Source organism: Polypterus senegalus, chromosome 7, assembly GCF_016835505.1.
Source record: "Polypterus senegalus isolate Bchr_013 chromosome 7, ASM1683550v1, whole genome shotgun sequence".
In the NCBI taxonomy this organism is placed as follows: domain Eukaryota; kingdom Metazoa; phylum Chordata; class Cladistia; order Polypteriformes; family Polypteridae; genus Polypterus; species Polypterus senegalus.
Genome location: NC_053160.1, coordinates 6994380 through 7014449, shown reverse-complemented (window position 1 = coordinate 7014449; position 20070 = coordinate 6994380). Strand labels below are relative to the sequence as shown.

Genomic DNA, 20070 nt, shown 5'->3' with positions numbered 1-20070 from the left:
TAAAGCTGCTTGATTTTTTTTATTGCAGGATTGTCTAACTTGGACAGTGGAGGGCTGCAGTGTCTGCTGGTTTCCTTGCCACTTCATTTCTTAATTAGTTATCAATTACTGTTGCTGGTGTGGCCACCTTAACTTGATTAAATTTTTGATTTCAAGACTAAGGAATCTTACTCTGAACCCCCTGGAGGTAGTAGAGAGAGAGGGAATTAAAACAAAACTGAGTGCCATTATAAACAATTCTGCACATCCTCTCTCTGTGACATATCCACACTGACGACTTTGAGCCAACAAATTATTCAGCAGAAGTGTGTCTAGAAATGCTACGGGGGCTCCTTTATACCGTGTGCGTCTATCTATATTTATTATTCATGAGCTTCTGTAAAAAGTCAAATTTCTCCCGGGACAAATTAAGTTTTATATATATATATATATATATATACACACACACACACACACACACATACACACACACGAGGGGGGATCCAAAAATAACCGGAAATATTTTTAAAACGTGTTTAATTTAATTTTCTGTACAAACTACAATTTGTCTCCTTCAAAGTACTCTCCATTAGCAGAAATACACTTATCTAACCGTTTGTTCCATTGTTCAAAACATTTTTTAAATTCGTCTGAAGTAATGCCCATTAATGCACTGGTCGTTTCTTGTTTTACCTCTTCGACGTCTTTCAAGTCTTTTATCATCTGAGGGAACAAAAACAAATCACACGGAGCTAAATCCGGTGAGTAGGGTGTGTGGTTCAGGGTTTGTCATACCAGTTCAATAACAATAGTTTCTGCAACACTTTTTTCAAGAAAAAAACTAAATTTTACTGCTGCGTGTTGCTCACGATAATCAGCCATCGTAAAAAAACGACGCTTGCACAAAACTACTTTTACAAAATTCACTGAACACAAGCACAACCTTCCAGACTGATGGCACTTGGCCGGCTGACTTGTGAGGGGTGTAACTAGATCGCCCTAGCGGCCCAACCACGTACTACAAGTACCAACCTAACAACAACAAAATTCTGGTTATTTTTGGGTCCCCCTTGTATGTTGTATGTATGTATGTGTATATATATATATATATATATATATATATATATATATAATGAAGTTCTATCTTTTTGAGGTTATATTCATAATTCATATTGTACAACTGAACACCAGCAAAACCAAGGAGCTGGTGGTGGATTTTAGAAGGATCAGGCCCCTCATGGACCCCGTGATCATCAAAGGTGACTGTGTGCAGAAGGTACAGACCTATAAATACCTGGGAGTGCAGCTAGATGATAAATTGGACTGGACTGCCAATACTGATGCTCTGTGTAAGAAAGGTCAGAGCCGACTATACTTCATTAGAAGGTTGGCATCCTTCAACATCTGCAAAAAGATGCTGCAGATGTTCTATAAGATGGTTGTGGCGAGTGCCCTCTTCTACGCGGTGGTGTGCTGGGGAGGCAGCATAAAGAAGAGGGACACCTCATGCCTGGACAAACTGGTGAGGAAGGTAGGCTCTATTGTTGGCACGGAGCTGGACAGTTTGACATCCGTGGCAGAGCTACGGGCGCTGAGCAGGCTCCTGTCAATCATGGAGAATCCACTGCATCCACTGAACAGGATCATCTCTGTCATCAGACACAGGAGCAGCTTCAGGGACAGACTGCTGTCAGCGTCCTGCTCCACTGACAGACTGAGGAGACCCCACACTATACGACTTCAATTCCACCGTACAAGATTATAGACTGTTATACCTGCCTCACACTCTCCACCTTGCATTGTTTAACTTGCACTGATTTTTTTATTGCTCTTTAATTAATATTCTTTTTATCTGTATGCTGCTGCTGGAGAATGTGTTTCCTCCTGGGGATTAATAAAGTATCTACCTACCTACCTACCTACCTACCTATCTATTGTGCCTACATGGGAGTAAATACGCAACATCATGCAGTTAAGTGAAACTCACCTGACGTGTGTGCTGTCATACAACTGAAGCAAAAGTGTTTATCCTCAGAAGAACATGCCTTTATCTTCTGTACACTTGTCTATGTGAAACCTTTTTTGTATCACGCATACTATGAATTCTTTTCAAGATTTTCAGGTATTCGATAACAAGCATTTTTCTTATAGAGCTGTGCTCGGTAAATAACTCTTTCAGGGTGGATGTTAACTTTTGTCGAAATTCAGGGGTAGCCTGAAAACGGTGGCAAAACTCAGTTTATACTTTAGTTTGACTCTCTTTGCTAGAAGGAAAGTTAGCTATATTGATCTGACCTCCATTTTCTGCGCATGCATGAGTAGCGAAGAGCAAACAACCTCTAAAATGGCATTGACATCTGACAAGAGACCAAAGCGAATGTGCAAAGCAAAATACTTCGCAGGTGACGTTTTACATATTATCGCCGAATTGGACTCTGACTTATTTTGTCTCTGATTTTGATGCAGGTGGATCTGGTGATGGAGATCAAAAACGAAATTGAGGTACCAGCATCAGCTGATCATGGTGCTGACCACATCAGTGTAGCTGATGTGTATCATGAAATAAGTTCACGCTTTCGTTTTCAGTCAACTAGATTACTGTAACGCACTCCTCTCAGGACCACCCAAAAAAGACATCAATCGATTGCAACGAGTGCAGAATGGAGCTGCTAGAATCCTAACTAGGAAAAGAAAATCCGAGCACATCTCTCTAGTTTTGTTGTCACTACTCTGGTTACCTGTGTCATTCAGCATTTACTTTAAAATTCTGCTTATGGTTTATAAAGCCTTAAATAATCTGCTCCATCTTATATATCTGAGTGTCTGACATCTTATATTCCAAATCATAACCTTAGATTCTCAAATGAGGGTCTGCTTAGAATTCCAAGAGCTAAACATAAAAGAAGTGGTGAGGCGGGGCGGACTTCTGCTGTTATGTACCTCAAATCTGGAATAGCCTGCCAATAGGAATTCGCCGGGCTGATACGGTGGAGCACTTTACACATTACAGGGGGTCCTTGGGTTACAACGTTTTGACATACAATGTTTCGAGTTTACAACGCTTACTCCCATAAAAACTTTTAAAAAAAAATTTAGTTTAATCCTGATGCTCTTTATATTCAATTAATTATCATTACTATTCATGGTGGCTCTAAAATCTGTACTAACCCCTACTCTACCTTCTGTTCTATTTCTGGTTTTCTGTGGTGCTGATCTGCGCCACCACCACCTAATCAAAACACCGTGATGTCCCTACATTGATCGATTAAAGGCCAGAAGTCCACGTCACCGTCATCATCAAGTCCTTCCATAAGAACCCTGAATACAATGAGGACTGATCATTTATGTGAGGTAGAATGCCTAGAGGGGGCTGGGTGGTCTCATGGCCTCAGAACCACCGGCAGATTTTATTTCTGGAGTTTTTTGATTTTTTCTGTCCTCCCTGGCCATTGGACATTACTTTTATTCTATGTTAATTAGTGTTCTCTGATTTTAATTCTTACTTTGTTTTTTCTCTTTCTTCATCATGTAAAGCACTTTGAGCTACATTATTTGTATGAAAATGCGCTATAGAAATAAATGTTGTAGTATCCAGCCCTCAAAGAGATAAACCAAATAATTATGGAAAACCTTTCCTGCATTCACCCAGGAAGGTACTGGCACTTAAGATGATAACAGATACAAGCCAGATTGCATCGCACTGTGACTGCCACCGCCACCCACCTGCCACGTGAAGACAGCCAGGCAAATAGGCCACCTTGCATTCCTGGTGGCCGTCAAGCCGCTCCCCTTCAGCTGCCAGAGACTGCGAAAAGGCGCCAACGGCAGCCACAGCATGCAGCAACAGACGTTTTAAATTGATTTATGTGTGAAACCAATGCTTTGTTTTGCTTTTCAGAAATCCGAGGTTTTTTTTTTATTTTGGAAAAAATATTCAGCCCTCAAAGAGATATAGTAATTATGGAAAATTTTACACTGTGCAAACAAACAGTTATTGACCCTCAATAATAATTTTTTCCCAGGGGGAAAAATGTTTCCAACTCAATGAAAGAAGTCCACAATGCATCCATGGGATATTTATGGATATGTTTAGTTTGCTTGAATGTTTGCACTGTGAAATGAAAACCAATAGGAAATTGCTTCTTTGTAACGAATCATCCCCTGATTCGGAACAAAGCAAAGGGACTACGAGTGTGAAAACACATTTAGACTTAGTCTATATGCTTATATAATTTTGCTGCATGCAGGTTAGATGGACCGACATTGGCAAACTGGCCTCTGATAGGTGTGTGTGGGTATTTGTGTGTTTGTTCTGTCTTGTGCCCAGTGCTTCCTGGGATAGACTTTAGCTTCCCCGTGACCTTGCATTCCAGACAGCAGGTTTACAAAAATGGCTGGATGATTATCACCACTGGGGGAAAAAGTAGTGCAAGCTCCGTATAGTTGGACAAGGACTACTGGTGAAGAGCGATTTGAAACTTCTGCCACATATTTTTTTTTTACAGATTGCAACTCACTACTCTTTATTCTGTGAGCAAACAAACAGTTCTGTCAAAGGGCTTGATATTAACAGATACAGAAAATCTTTTACATTGGAAGACAAAAATGCTAAAAATTAACAAAGGACTCCCAAAATTGATCACTTTCTCCAAAGAGTTTCAGACACATGAACTGCTCTAAGCTTTACAAGCCATGGAGGTCAAAACATTCATTTCAAATCTCCAGCTTGCACTATGTTATCTAAATAATCCTTTACTGTTATGGCAGTGTGCCTTGTATCACTATCATGCTGGAGAAGGTAGGACTGGGACTATTAATCTTTTTAGCCAGATGGTAGTGCATGGTGATGGACAATCTGCTCAATATTTATATTTGGTGAATATTAATTTCCCTAACTCCATCTAAGTAATTAATTGAGGCAAGTGCAACTTGAGTGCCGCAAGCGTTCAGTCACTTCATAATATTTCATAAACAGATTTAAACTACTGTAATTTACAAATGGGACTTCATGTTGAAAAATTCCGTAACCAAATAACCTACCCATCTATTTTATGAACCTCCTTCAGAACATTTACCTTTCTTCTGGTATCAGCAGAAAATGTTTCCTTGAAACCCCATTCTTGATATAAAGGAGGGGAGGATTTAATTCCAGAAGAGGTTACCAATCGCGTGAGAAACACCTTAAAGCAGGAGTTCTTAACCTGAGGTCAATGGACCACCTGATGGGTTTCAGGGGATGCAGGCGGTTCAGATGAAAATTAACATTTATGTTCACTATACAGCCCAGTACTGTTGATTTAGAGTAGATGTAGTAGTAGTAATGGTAGTAGAAAACGTAGTAGTAGATCTGTTTTAATTTGTCTTATATATAAACGTTGTGCCAGACGGCTGGGGACCCTACGCAGCCGGGACACCTGGATGGTCCAGGAGAGGGCCGATACCTCCCCTGGGCCACGAGAGGGCAGCCGCCCTGGTCTGCTTGGAAGCCACTGGAACAGAGCTGGGAAGCTCATACCTGTGGGAGGACGTGGCCACCGCAAGGGGGCGCCCGGACTGTTATGGAACTCTGGATGGCAGCACTTCCGCCACACCAGGAAGTGCGGGTGGAAGAAATCCCAGGGGCACCCGGAGTGCTTCCAGGTGCTCTCCTGACACTTCCGCACACACCAGGAAGTGTCGTCAGACGGAGCACCTGGAGCAAATCCGGGTCATTATAAAAGGGGCTGCCTCTCTCCAGTAGACGAGCCAGAGTTGGGAGGAAGGAGACGGAGCTTGTGAGGAGGGGAGTGGAGGTCAGAGGAAGAGAGAAAGAAAAAGAAAGAAAGAGAGACAGTTGTTGGTGACAAGGCATTGTGGTGCTGTGAAGAAAATAAAAGTGTGTGTTTTGGGCATTCTGGTGTCTGTCTGTCCGTGTCCGGGGGCTGGCTTTCTACAACATCTACGGGTAGAAGCAGAAGTGTGTCATTGTGTCTGTCAAGTGCGAGGCGGCCCAGAATTGAGAGGCAACAGCATGAAGCTCAAAGAGCCGGCAAGGTGGCCCCAGGTTAACAAGTCGGAAGAAGAAAGAAGGACGAGGCTACAGCATGAAACTGAAAGAAAGCGACTCTGTCACGAAAGTGAAACCGCCAAGGAAAGACAAACGAGAGAGAAACTTGCTTAGCCTCTGATACACAAGGGGGGGCGAGCACGTCCGCAAAACGAAACCGCGGACTCTGCATTTCAATTTTCTTCTGACGATTTCAACAGTTTCTAGGTGCCCAGGCTATTTACAGCACAGCTAGTATTTTGTAATTATAATGAGTGGCAATTACTTTTTGCATAAAAAAAACCTTTTTTTTCCAGATTGTTTACTTCAAAAGTAATACTTTAATACTTTGTATATGTCATATATGTATGAGACAATCAAATCTTGATAAATAAAGCATAATTTATTCATTGCATGCAAAGTTGTGTTTATGTGAATATTTCTGGGGAAAGGGGTCCATAGCTTTCATCAGACTCTTAAAGAAGTCAGTGACTCGATAAAGGTTAAGAATCACTGCCTTAAAACTAGAATTACCAGAGCCTACGAAAAAACTCGTAGATCCGCCCCACCTTAAAACACTTCACACCTCTCCATCAGCGTTTTTTGTCGTTTAAATGTGTTGATAAGCAGCAAACAACAAGCAGCCTGCTATCACATTCCCCACCCCACTCAGTTTTCTCAATTCAAGTCTGTCTAACTGCGTGCCAGATGCTTGGAGTTGTATAGAGTCAGAAGTCAAGCAAAATGACACCTTTTATAAATACTATATCGTTATTTGGAACACTTGCATTTCATGTGTGTTCCGTGTCTACAACGATCTATGTAAACACATTGTTAAAAAAGAAACGTTTTTCATGTTTTAGTAATTATTGACAAAATGTAGACATGAAGTGTATAATGTGTGAAGCCTGAATTTCAAATATCAAAGAAACATTTTCACAATGGTACAAATATAACAGAACAAGTGCGCTTCCATTCAAAAATATAAGTGCAGAAAAACAACCCGTGTTAGGGTGCGACATTGATACACAGTTGCTACGACAGCTTCAGTGGCACAACGGTATCAGCTGTTGAATGGTAATCAAAGCTTCACGGGTTCAATCCCGGAGGAGTCCGTTTTGAGAAGTAAGCTGCTCATATTCTTACTATTTTAGAATAAAAACACACATTTGATTTCAGTCTGTAACAGCCGGTGTAATTTATGATACTCGTAAAGGTTAGCTTTCAGCCGCGTTCACGATCCCAACTCCCCCCCGCATTTGACACTGCTGTTTTCACAAAGATGCGCTATAACAGAGTGTCACACACATGTGCATGGGAGGCAGCTAAAGGGCTTGAGTAAGGGCAGTTCCGAGACATACCGGGATGTGGCAGAGTGCACTGACTCTTTCTCTACCTTGCCTGCAAACCATTCACGGGTGATTCCACCTGGTCCTCTCGACTTCACTTCTGGGACTGAGCCAATGGAAGGAGACCTTGTTGGCTTCGGCCCCTGTGATGTCACGACCGGGCTCGCACCAATGGACTTGGTTTTGTGCACAGCAGTGCGATCATTTAAAGAAACGATTTGCAGCCAGGAAACCAAATTACATGGGTGGCTGCCCCAAACCTTTCTATTACTCTTTGTGGCTTTTGTGACAAGAGGTAAACTCAAATCATGACGACGGTTCTACATCAGATCAAAAATGCACTTTTGCCATCGCTGTACTTTGTATATGTACATGGGAAGCTGTGCACTCTACTTGCGACTGTAGGAAGTAAGTAAATAAATAAAGGTAAATGGGTAAATAACATTCGATCTGGCTTTTATGCAAGTAACATATAAATGTTAATGTTATGGGCACATGCACCATACTTTGTATGTAAGAGCCAGATCAAATGTTAACTCAATATCTAAACAAGCCTGACGCATTTTGGAAATTTTGGTACTGTGGACTGATGAAGTCAAAATTGAACTTCTGGCCACAATGTGAAAAAGTATTTTTGGAGAAGATAGGGTCCTGAATTCCAAGAAAACAACACATTTCCAACTACTGTATTAAACATGGTGAAGGATGGAACAGGCTTTGGGCCTGTGTTACAACCAGTGGCGCAGGGAACATGTCATTGTTAGAGAGAAGAATTGAATCAAATAAATACCATCAAATTCTAGAAGCAAACATCACACCATTTGTAAAAAAGTTGAAGTTAAAAAGAGGATGCGGCCTACAGGAAGATAATGATCTGAAACAGACCTCAAAACTCACAATGGAATATATCAGGAGATGCAAGCCGATGGTCTTGTTATGGCCCTCACAGTCCTCCGACCTAAACATCATTGAAAATTTGTGGCGAAATCTCAACAGAGCAGTGCATGCGAGACACCCTAAGAATCTTGCAGAACTAGAAGCCTTTTGCAAGGACAAATGGGCAAAAATAGCCCAAATAAGAACTAAAAGACTCTTAGCTGGCAACAAAAAGCTTTTTACAAGCTGTGATACTCACAAAAGGGGGTCTTACTAAGTATTGACCATGTCTGGGGCCCAAACGTTTGCTTCAGGCCCCATTTATTGTTTTGGTATTTTGTACCTGTGAATGACAGAAATAAAAATGTAATCTTGCTTAACATATTAAAGAAATGTGTCATCTTTAACTTTGTGCCTTTTGGTGACCAGTTCATATTCTGCTCACTTAACTATTCACAGTAGCAAACATTTTAAGCAAAGGGGCCTAAACTTTTGCATGCTACTTGTGGCGGACGGCCAGCTACTCAACTTGGCCGGGACGCCCAAACAGGGGAAAGATGGGGAGGAAAACAGCTACTGAGGGACACTGCCTACCCCAGGATGCCAGATGGCGATATCCCTGCAGCATAGCGGTACCCCAGATTCCCACAGGGCACCATGGGATATAGAGTTCGGCTTCACAGCCCTGCTGGTTACCATGGGTGCCACCAGAAGACACTGCAGGGAGACCTGGGAGTGTCTACTTTCCATGTAGCCTGGTAGTACTCCCAAGTCACAGGGCCGGAAGCCACAAAGTACTTCCGGGCTGAAGATAAAGCAACTTCTCCATCTGACCCTGAAGTGCTGGTAAGACACGTGAATGGAAGAGGAGAAGCACTTCCAGGTCAAGAATTATATAAAGGATTGCTGGAGACCCAGCAAGTGAGCTGGAGTTGGGAGGCAGAGAACAGAGCTTGCTGGGAGGTGCGGAGGAGAGGTTTGTGCTTTATTGTGATTATTACTATTACTAGTATTGCAATGCCAGTGTATGGAGGTGCTTCAGGGCACTATAACAAGAAGAAAAAGAATTAAAAACCCTCTTGGTGATTTTACCCTGTGTTCAGTGTAACTGTCTGTTGGGTTGAAAGGGGCAACAGCGACCCCTAGTGTCTTACACACTGTATATATTATTATTTATAAATCTAAATAATTAGAAAAATGAAGCAGAGCACACTACAGCTCATTTCTTCAACCAATAAAATCTGTCAAGCTTTAGCACCCTCAGAAAGTCTTCAGACCCTTCACTTTATTCACATTTTGTTTTGTTGCAGCCTGGAGTTAAAATTTTTTAACTCATGTTTTCCCTCATCAAGTTACACTCAGTATCCCAGAATGACAAAGTAAAAGCAGGATTTCAGACATCTTCATTAATGTATTAAAAATAAAAAAACTGAAATATCTCAGTGACACAGGTATTTAGACCCAGTGCTAGTCGAAGCCCATTTGGAGCTCTAGGTGGGGTGGACAAATGTCAGCCCACTTTGTCCATAGCGAGTACTTGGCATTACAGTGGTACCTTGAGATACGTGTGCCCCAACGTACAAGTTTTTTGAGATATGGGCCGTCACTAGGTTGATTTTTTGTCTTGAGTTACGAGCCAAAATTCGAAATACGAGCCATCAAAGAGCTTGTCGCCACACACTCCAAGGAACTGACGACGGAGGAGTTGACGGAACTGCAGACGCAGCAACATACGGAGGTTCTGCAGGAGATCGGTATCGCGGAGGAGGTTATCTCTTAAAGTGAGATAAAGGAAGTGTTTGCAATGTGGGTAAAAGTTTTGAACTTTAAAGAAAAGAAAAAGTTTCAACTGATCGTGCAGCGGTGTTATTTAATGACACTTGCCTAACTCATTTCAGAAACATTCTAAAGGGGAGGACTAAACAAAGCTCCTCGGACAGGTTTCTATTGAAACGCCTTGAGAATGAAAGTGACGAAAGCGTGGCAAAAAAGAAAAAAACCAGTGAAGAAGGAAATTAAGTTAAGCAAAAGTGAAGTGAAAGAAAAAAAACATTACAATATGCTAATAGGCTTCGCCAACATCTGTTGATTTCTTTAGAGTCTCTTTTATGTATTAGGTTTTATTTTGTTTGTATACAATATTTGTTCATTATAAATACATTTTTCTTATGTTGAAAACATTTAACAAAAAACTGGGGTTGGTTTTTTGGGGTCTGGCACGAATTAATCTCATTTCAATTAATTTCAATGGGGAAAATTGAATCGAGATACGAGCATTTTGACTTACGAGCTCGGTCAAGGAACAAATTCAAGTCGTATCTCAAGGTATCACTGTATTAGATTTCGATGGCCTGCCTTTGGTGAAATGTCTGAAGAGGGCGCACTGTCAACATCACAAATAGCACCCATAGACCTTAAGAAGTGGCCAATTTTACTTTCATAAAAGTATCATCAGAGTTTAAAGACCCTCAAGCTTACTTTCATTTACAGTACCCACTCATGATCATATTTTGATGAGTTTTGGTCTCCCCCTTGTCCTTCACGAACACAAACAGTGACCCTTTCGGTATATACTGCAAATATTATAATTCTTCTACGACTCGGGGTTGGGGGTTCTTAGGCAGCCACCTATGTTGCCTGACAGTCTCGGTTCAGACCCTATCCTCTGATATCCTCAGGCGATTCTAGCCTGGAAGTATTCTTGGTTTTGATGTGACAAGCTTTACACACCTAGATTTGGGTATTTTTATTCCACTCTTCTTGGAGATCCTCTCAAGCTTTGTCAGGCTTGATGAAACCATCGGAAGATAGCTATTTTCAGGTCTCTCCAGAGACGCTTGATTGAGCTTAAGTCTGGATTCTGGCAGGCGCACTCAAGAGAATTTACAAGAGCTGATCCGAAGCCTCTCCTGGATTGGCTTTGCTTTGTGCCTCCGGTTATCATCCGATTGGAATCAGCCCGGTCTGAGGTCCAGAATGCACTGGAGCAGCCTTTCATTATGGATATCTTGATACTTTGCTCCATTCAGTTTTCCCTCTGTCCAGTCTAGTCTCCCAGTCCCTTCAGCCAAAAAAAAATTAAGCCAACAGCATGATCCTGCCACCACCATGCTTCACCCTTGGCATGGTATAACACAGATGACAAGTGGTTCCTAGTTTCCTCCAGGCGTGATGTTTAGAATTGTGTCCAAACAGTTCAATCTTGGCATCATCAGATCAGAGAATCCTTTTTCCTCATAGTCTGATAATCATTTAAAGTGTCTTTTTGCAAATTACAAGTGGGCTTTCATGAGTCAGCTGGCTGATGTGGCATAAAGCCTCCTGGAAATTTCTCCCATCTCCATGCAGGTTCTCTGGAGCTCAGTCAGAGACACCATCAGATTCTTGGTTCTCACCTTTCTTACCATTGGCCTTCTCCTTCAGTTGTTCAGCTTAGCTGACTTTCTATAGACAGGTGTGTGGCTTCTCTAATCAGTCCAACCAAATGAAATGACCATTGGTGGACTCCAAACAAGGTGCAGAAACATCTCAACAATCATCAACAGAATAGGATGAACCAGAGACAAATTTCAAGAGTTACAGCAAAGGGTCTGAATACTTGTGTCAATGTGATATTTCACCTTTTTAATGTTTTATTAAATTTACAAAACTTCCTGAAACCTTCTTTTTGTTTTATCCTTTGGCAGTATTGTTTGATGAGGTGAGAAAAATTAAATTTATGTGATTTTAGCACAAGGCTGCAACATAATAAAAAAAAAAATCGGTAGTGGTCTCTCTTAGACTTTCTCACATACTCAGATTTGAGTAAACCACAAGACAATGATTGCATTCTTATATTATGTACATTAAAGAACCATCAACAACAAATAAAATTAATAATATATTGAACATTTATTATTAAAGCAAAGTTGAATAAACTGGACTCTGCAGGTGCATAAATAAAAGGTAAAGTATCACTTTTGGTCAGCGGAAATAGCCCAAAAGTTGATAGAAATCAACGTTTTGTACTTGTATGCAAAATTTGGTTGACCTAAATGAAAGCGTACTCAAGTTATTGTGATTACACACACACACAAGCAACTCCAAAAATGGTATTTTCGGACTCAGGGAAGCGTAAGATGTCGAGACTTTGATGAATTTTTGGACGATTCCAATACTTTCCCTATACTGTACTTTGTATACGAGAAAGTCAGGGAGGTCTAAAACATGGAGATTCGCCAAAATCTCAAAATCCAATCTTCGGAAGATTACAATACTGTCCCTATACTTCGTAAATGAGAAAGTAAAAAAGGGCAGAGATTGCAGCTGATTTCGCCACACCTGCTAACCCATACAGCACTACTTCCATCCAGTAGCATGTTTTTGGATGTCACAATAAGGGTAGAGCACGACTGTGATCAAAAGTTGGAATGCTGCTGCTAAATGTGACAAACCCAGCCGTGTAAACTGACATAGCCCGACAATGAGATCAGCAACTGCACTCTGCAAGTTTGACATCCCCAACAACTAGAAGTCTCATTGGCTTCAGCCGCCTTTTTAATTTATTTAGATTTTTTTAATGCGTAGCTGTTGAGGGAGTGGGAGAGATAAAGAGATTTTGGCTTTACTTTTCTGTTTTGGTGCCCTTTAATTTTATTTTGTTGGTTGATTTTTCTGTTTTGGAGCCAGAGTCTTCTATTTTTTTGCTGCTTCTATCTGTGCAAAACTAATGGTGTTCTATAATGCTGCCCATAATAAGACATACATTTATTGGTTTCAGAACCAAAGACTCTCCAAGTTTGTCTAAAACTCTTCTTTTTTTAAGGAAAACAAGTACATAAGAATAGCATTCAGTTCTGTTTATTTTTTCTCAGTTGGCTTACATGATTCTCTTTGGTTTTACATAAAATTATTTGACCACTTCAAGTTAGCGGAAATAGCCCAAAAGTTGATAGAAATCTACGTTTTGTACGTAATACGCAAAATTTTGCTCACCGAAGTGAAAGCGTATTCAGGTTATCGTATTTATACACACACACACAATTCCAAAAATGGTATTTTCGGATTCTGGGAGGTCTAAACAGTTGAGATTCAACAAAATCTTGAAATGGAATATTTGGAGGATTACAATACTTTCCCTATACTTCCTACACAACAAAGTAAAAATAGAAACGTCTGAAGACACTGTAAATGTGAATAAAGTGACTAATGCTGAAAAATGCACTATGAAATGTCCTCTTAGGTAGCCAAACCATTTAATTATAATTGTATGTTGCTAACCAGTCATAAATAATGCCATCCTCCCATCTTCCAAGCTTCCCCCCACCATTACACATGATTCAATGACATGCTATTGCCTCCATAACCCTCATCCTGCTTAAGTTGGTTTTGAAAATGGAAGTTTTGGATGACTGCAAGTCTATTCTGAAAGCATTAAGTAGAAAGGCAGTATATACTGTACTTAGAAACCTATCCAGATAATAATCTACTGTAAATTGAAACATTAATACAAAAAATATCTCTCTATTATATAAAAAAAGACCTGTGATGAAACAGACTTTTTAGCCTGGGACGAGACATGACTTTTTCAGGGAGATAATTTCAAGTCCAACGAGAAACAGACTTTGTGCCAAGAGATTTAAACACGCCCGGGGCCAGAAATAAAAGACAAAGAGTAGATGACAAAGTATAAACGTCATAAAGAATTCAAAAACTTGGAGCGATACACATGCAGAGCAGGTTAGAAATAATGAAAGTGGAAAAATTTGAAAGTCTCAAAAAAATGACAGTAAAGATCACATTAGCACAAACAAACTTATTATTACTTTATGAAATAATGGAACAGCGAAAAGAGATCGAATACAGTGGAACCTCGGTTTGCGAGCATAATTCGTTCCGGAAACGTGCTCGCAATCCAAAGCACTCGTATATCAAAGCGAATTTCCCCATAAGAAATAATGGAAACTCAGATGATTCGTTACACAACCCAAAACTATTCATATAAAAATGATTAATACAAAATATAAAGTAAAAATACATTACAAATTAACCTGCACTTTACCTTTAAAAAGAATCATGGCTGGTATGAGTGAGTTTCTAAACTCATGTGGGATTCCACCCAAGGGAACGACACGCGGAAGAGCGTCCCAAAGCAATCGCAGTCTCCTAGCGCTGTAGCAGTTCACCGTATAAGCGCATCCAAAAAGATCGCAGACATGCTATAAGCGCATGTATCATGGGTGATACAAGGAACATTACAAATATCCCGCTACAATAAATAACAGCGCTGTTGCTGTTTTGAGCTGAATAAAGCTAGTGTTGTTAAAGTACTGAGACTCAGCTTCGTATTTTGGAGCGCAAGATGGGGACTCCCACTTCAGGGCACACACGTGCGCGTGTGCACACACACACACACACACACACACACACACACACACAGTCACAATGCTGTAGTAAACAGTATACGCTTGTACGGATGTTAATTATATGAGTGAGGTACACAGACTCAGACGGAGAATAGGAGATGATTGCCCTCAAGAGAACAGAGAGAGAGAGAGAGAGAGACGCGGGCGAGCGAGAGAGCGATAAAGATAAGAGAAGAGAGAGAGAGAGAGAGAGAGAGACGCACGCGAGAGAGAGAAGAACCATCAGCTCAGTTGTGATCACATGATGCTCAGCAGACAAAGTGTATCCATACTACTCATATTGCAAGACATCTCTCGTTTATCAAGTCAAAACTTATTAAAAAATTTTGCTCGTTTTGCAAAACACTCGTAAACCAAGTTACTCGTAAACCGAGGTTCCATTGCATATTGTTCGGATTTAAAATTTAAGTCGGAGACTTGTAGATCGTCTAATTTGTGTTGCCATCAGGGAAAAGTAGTGTTTCTTCCCAATGAAGAAGCGCATCCGCATCAGTTTTGCACATGCAACTCACATGTAAATGGAAACCATGTGTTAAGTGCAGGCCATGGTACATTAAAACAAACTTTTTGTTATTATTGATTAATATACTGCCCTAAAAGGACTCATAAAAGATAAAAAACTTGATGTTCGTTCTTTTTCAAGACTCTTGGACAAATGAATTTCAATTTGTAAAACAAAAGGATCGTGCTGTGCGTGCGTTATGCTCTGAAAGTGTTGTGTGTCGCACATCAAGTGTACAAAGACATCATCATCAAATTAAACATCAGTCTACATTTAAAAACTCTATTGAGAAAAGTGAAGCTATAGAAAGGGCTGATTCTGGCTTTATGAAACAAACTACTTATTTTAATCAAATAACTGGAATTAAAAAAAAGCCACTGAATGTGGTTATGCAATTGCTTCTCATTAATTGATTAATAGCTCTGATTAATAGAATTCTTGATAATTTTTTTCTTATTCAAAGTACGTATTTTGTATTGAAAAAACTTGTAATTTATCATTTGTAATAAAATTTTTAATAAATGTGTTGAAAATTAAAATTTGCCAAAACATTCTTTTCACATATTATCCTATGTATTTTAAAATATTGAATGACCAATAATACAAGATACTTTTATACTTTTGAAGTCCATTATAACCGGACTAATTTTGATACTACAGTGGTACCTCTGGTCATGACCATAATTCATTTAAAAACTTTAGTCGCGACCCGAATGCAATTTTCCCATAAGATTGTATGTAAATACGATTAATCCGTTCCAGATCGTACAAACTGTATGTAAATATATATTTGTTAAGACCAAAAATAGTTAATTAAACCATAGAATGCACAGTGTAATAGTAAACCAAATGTAAAAGCATTGAATAACACTGAGAAAACCTTGAACAACAGAGAAAACTAGCATTGCAAGAGTTTGTGCTAGACCCTTACAGACCGCTCGCCGTAAAAACTTTTAAGCACAGGGAAAAAAATAGTTTGAAAATTCCTTAATTTATACACAAACTAACCCTAAACAACCAAGAAAACTAACCTTACATGAGTCAAGTTCTGGCGTGAAGGAAGTGAGGAGGAAACTGGGTGGAGAGGAGATTATAGTTTTGAGGGAGAGTCTGGCTCTGCGACGGAGGGACGTCCTCCTTCAGGTGTTTTCTCTCTTGTGATTTCTTCTATTTCAGGGATTTCTGGCATTTTTAGCCGTTTAGCTGGTGGACCAGAATTCACGAAATAACGGTCCAATGTGACTTGCATTTTCCTGCGCATTACAACTTTTCGTAAATGCGAGATGACATGGTCGTTCATCATGTTTATCACTCTGTTCACGACCGCTTTGTCAGGGTAGTTCTCGAAAAAATCCTGGCACTTGTTCCATTTTTCTATGACAGCTTTTATTGCATCACTTCTTATGATGCTCCTGCTGGAGTTCAGCGAGTTCCCCCGTTGTCAGCTCCTCCTTGTGATCCAGGACCACAGAGAATGGGAAATCATTGGCGCATACGAACCGAAGGGGAAACTGGCCACCAGTGTTTTTGTTCGCCACCAGAGCGCGTGGTTGTGAACAGATGTGAACTTTTGGCGAACTTTCTAATAGTGACCCGATTTGTATGTGTTCAGAAACATTCGTGACCAGAGGTTCTACTGTATATATAACAAAATTGGTAGAATTATGTCAGCATGAGGAATAACATTGTAACATAGGTTTGGCACAATAACACTGAAAGGTTGCTACAAAAAATGTAAAAGACAAATTACATAACTAACCGTCTCAACAATCTCCTGGGATTCGGCACATTTTACTTTATGGGCCTGTAGTTCCTCGGTGAGAGCTGCAATTCTTGCCTTGCTTTGCCTTACTTCCTCTTGAAGGTGCTTCTTCACTGAATTATGTTCCTTCTCATGCCTAAAAATTAGAAGAAAACAAACACATTTTTGAAACGTTACTGGCAACATGTCATTTACAGTATACCTCGCGATTATTTGTAGCCATGTCTTGCATGTTGACAAGTTTCCAACCTGACATTTCTGGTGCCGATTCGACCAATTTCAGTAATTTTCATCCTATTATTTCTAATCTACTCTTTATTTCCAAAATTCTTGAAAAAATGAGTGCCTATTCAACTTCACTCTCATTTATCTCAAAATAATCTGTATGAACAGTTCCAGCCTGATTTAAGCCCCCTCCATAGTACAGAAACAGCACTTATCAAAATTACTAACGACCTTCTTATTGCAGCCGATTCTGGTTTAATCACTATTCTCATCCTTCTTCATCTGAGTGTGGCATTTACTCTTCTCAATAGAGTATCTTCGATTGACATTACCAACACTCCACTAGACTGATTCAGATCCTATCTTTTAGGCTGTACTCAGTTCATTCAGCTTAAAACTTTCACATCCCAACCCACCGCTGTTATGTCAGGTGGGCTCTGTCCTGGGGCCCCTCCTCTTCATTATTTACCTCCTTCCCCTCGGCAATACCTTTCATAAATAGAACATTAACTTCCACCTTTACACTGTGTGGACTATGCCCGGCAGTTTATCTCGGCCAAGACCCCCAAGCCACCAGATGGAGCCCTCCCTGCAATGTGGAGATGCCCCGAATTCCAGCAGGGCATCATGGACTTTGGAGTTGTAATACACAGCCCTGCTGGATAACGTCAGGGCCACCAGGGGACGCTGCAGGGAGGCACAGAGACATTTGCTTTTCCTATAGCCCGGAAGTACTTGCAGGTCACAAGGACGGAAGGAATAAAGTGTTTCCGGGCTGACAAAGAAAGAAGAGTTTTTGATTTGACCCGGAAGTGCTAGGAAGTCACATGGACTGCAGGTTAAGGAGCACTTCCGGGTCATGCACTATAAAAGGACTGTGGGAGCTCCCAGACGGTGAGCTGAGCTGGGAGGAAGGGTGGCTAAGTGTCTGGGAGTTGGAGGTTTGGTTTATTGATTATTATTGTGTTTAATGAGTATAATAGAGTGGAGGGTGCTTGGTGCACATAATTATTATAATAAAAAGAAGAATTATTGCACTTTTACCTGGTGTTTGGCGTGGTACCTGAGGGTTCAAGGGAGTAATAGTGCCCCCTACTGTCACAACTGATAACACCCAGCTTTACCTCACTAGCAAACCTACTTTTTCCTTTCCACCCTCATCACTTACTGATCGCATAGCAGAAATTAAATCCTGGTTTTCTTCAAATTTTCTTAAATTAAATAGTGACAAAACAGGTTTTCCTCATTGGTACAAAATCAACATTATCCAAAACTGATCATTTTTTATTTGTTACTAGGGGGCTTCGCTCACCAACCCCTTTGTTTGGTTAATTGGATATAGACTTTTAATTTTTTTTCTTTGGAATTGTTTCAATTTCATTATTTGCACTTTTACTTTAAAGCTTCATTAAAAACAATATTTTTTGGAGACACATTTTGACAATGCAACGTATAACTGCCCGTGAGTGAATATTGTTTCTGTTTCTCTAATAACTAATTTGACTTTTTCTAATGTTTGTCCCTGTGATTTATTGATTGTCATAGCAAAAGCTATTCTCACAGTAAACTGTAAACATTTTAATACGAATGGCATATGACGATCTCCTTTGGTTTGTAATGTTCTTCGTGGAATATGTACATTACCTTTCTTTTTGCCTGTTAAAATTTGCATCGCTTCTCCGTGATCATAAATATACACCTGACCGAACTGTGTATTCTTTGAAATTCAACTTGTCGTTGCTTTAACTGTTGCGGGACCACAGATTCTCATAGCGTACAGTCCATTATTGTGTAAATCTACGTTTTGATCATAACAATGATGCGAATGCGAAAAGACTCTACTCTGTGCCTTTTATTTCTGACCTCGATTTGTCCTGCTCTTTTTTCAATTAGCGACTGACATGATAAAGTGTCAGAAAAGTTTTACTTGAACAATCGCTGACTTCGTAACGCCAAACACAGCTTTTTAGCACCCTCTCCAATCCCTCATCCCCTGGCTCGCCCCTTACCGCATCAATCAATACCCTGCTATCAGTCTTCCATGCTGTACTCCGCCCTCCCTCAATCGTACCGAACAGTCACTTAAAACCAAAAAGGCCTCAACCTGGCTGGGACGCTACAATACTTTTGAATTTTACTGGTTTCATAATCGCTTATCTGCCTTTTTTTCTCTCCAATGCCTTTGGGTGTCTATTCTCCATATTGTCCTTATATGCTTTATATGTGTTGAGAGCATAGGATCTGTGTGAACTACGTGCTTTTAAACACGACTGACTGTTTTTTGATGGATGTGCTCTTATATGATAGCTGTTGTAAGTAGGGTGTGTCTTGCAAGAATCTCATGTTCCATCTCCCCACGAGACGGCCCTGGGACAAAGCCAAACGCTCTGAAGCCGACGGACGGACGGGTGATATCGTCATCTGTCCTGAAAACCGTTCCAGCGCAGCAACGAAAAATGGCAGACTAAATAGATCAAGATCACACCTTGGTAATGTTTTGCTATGGCTTCCCGTCTGTAATGGCACATAAATCGTCATTAAAGAAAGCTATGTTATTTTCTCTTATGTGATTTTTACCGCTGTATCAATATGGGCAAGATATAGCCTTTTAATATTTCTATATAGTTTTTGGTTACTTAAAACACCGCAATTACAAAAGAACTTATTCCAACTAGGGAGCTATCGCACTCTAAAGGAACAAGGTGTGAGATACAAAAAACACAAATCAGTGGAAACGGTGCTTCTGAATAGTTCAGGTATTACCGTGTGGTCACATAGGTGGTTTAGTAGCACACGCTGATACAGCGTATTGCCACACCCACATAGAAAAAAAAGGCCGTGGTTACTCTCTCAGGTGGGCGTTAGCATATCATAATCTCTTGGGCCAATAGCATGAGTTTTCCACATTTGACTTACAAGACCCACATTGTAAAATACCAGAAATTACA

The 20070-nt window shown here is 40.3% G+C and overlaps 1 protein-coding gene across 1 annotated transcript in view; it reads right to left on the bottom strand.

Annotated features, from left to right (window-relative positions):
* LOC120532309 (coiled-coil domain-containing protein 171-like) overlaps positions 1 to 20070 on the bottom strand; it is a 467526-nt gene that overhangs the window by 406032 nt on the left and 41424 nt on the right. Inside the window, exon 9 of the mRNA XM_039758204.1 lies at positions 16895 to 17033. Within this exon, the coding sequence (XP_039614138.1) occupies positions 16895 to 17033 (139 nt within the window). The remainder of the gene's footprint in view (positions 1 to 16894; positions 17034 to 20070) is intronic.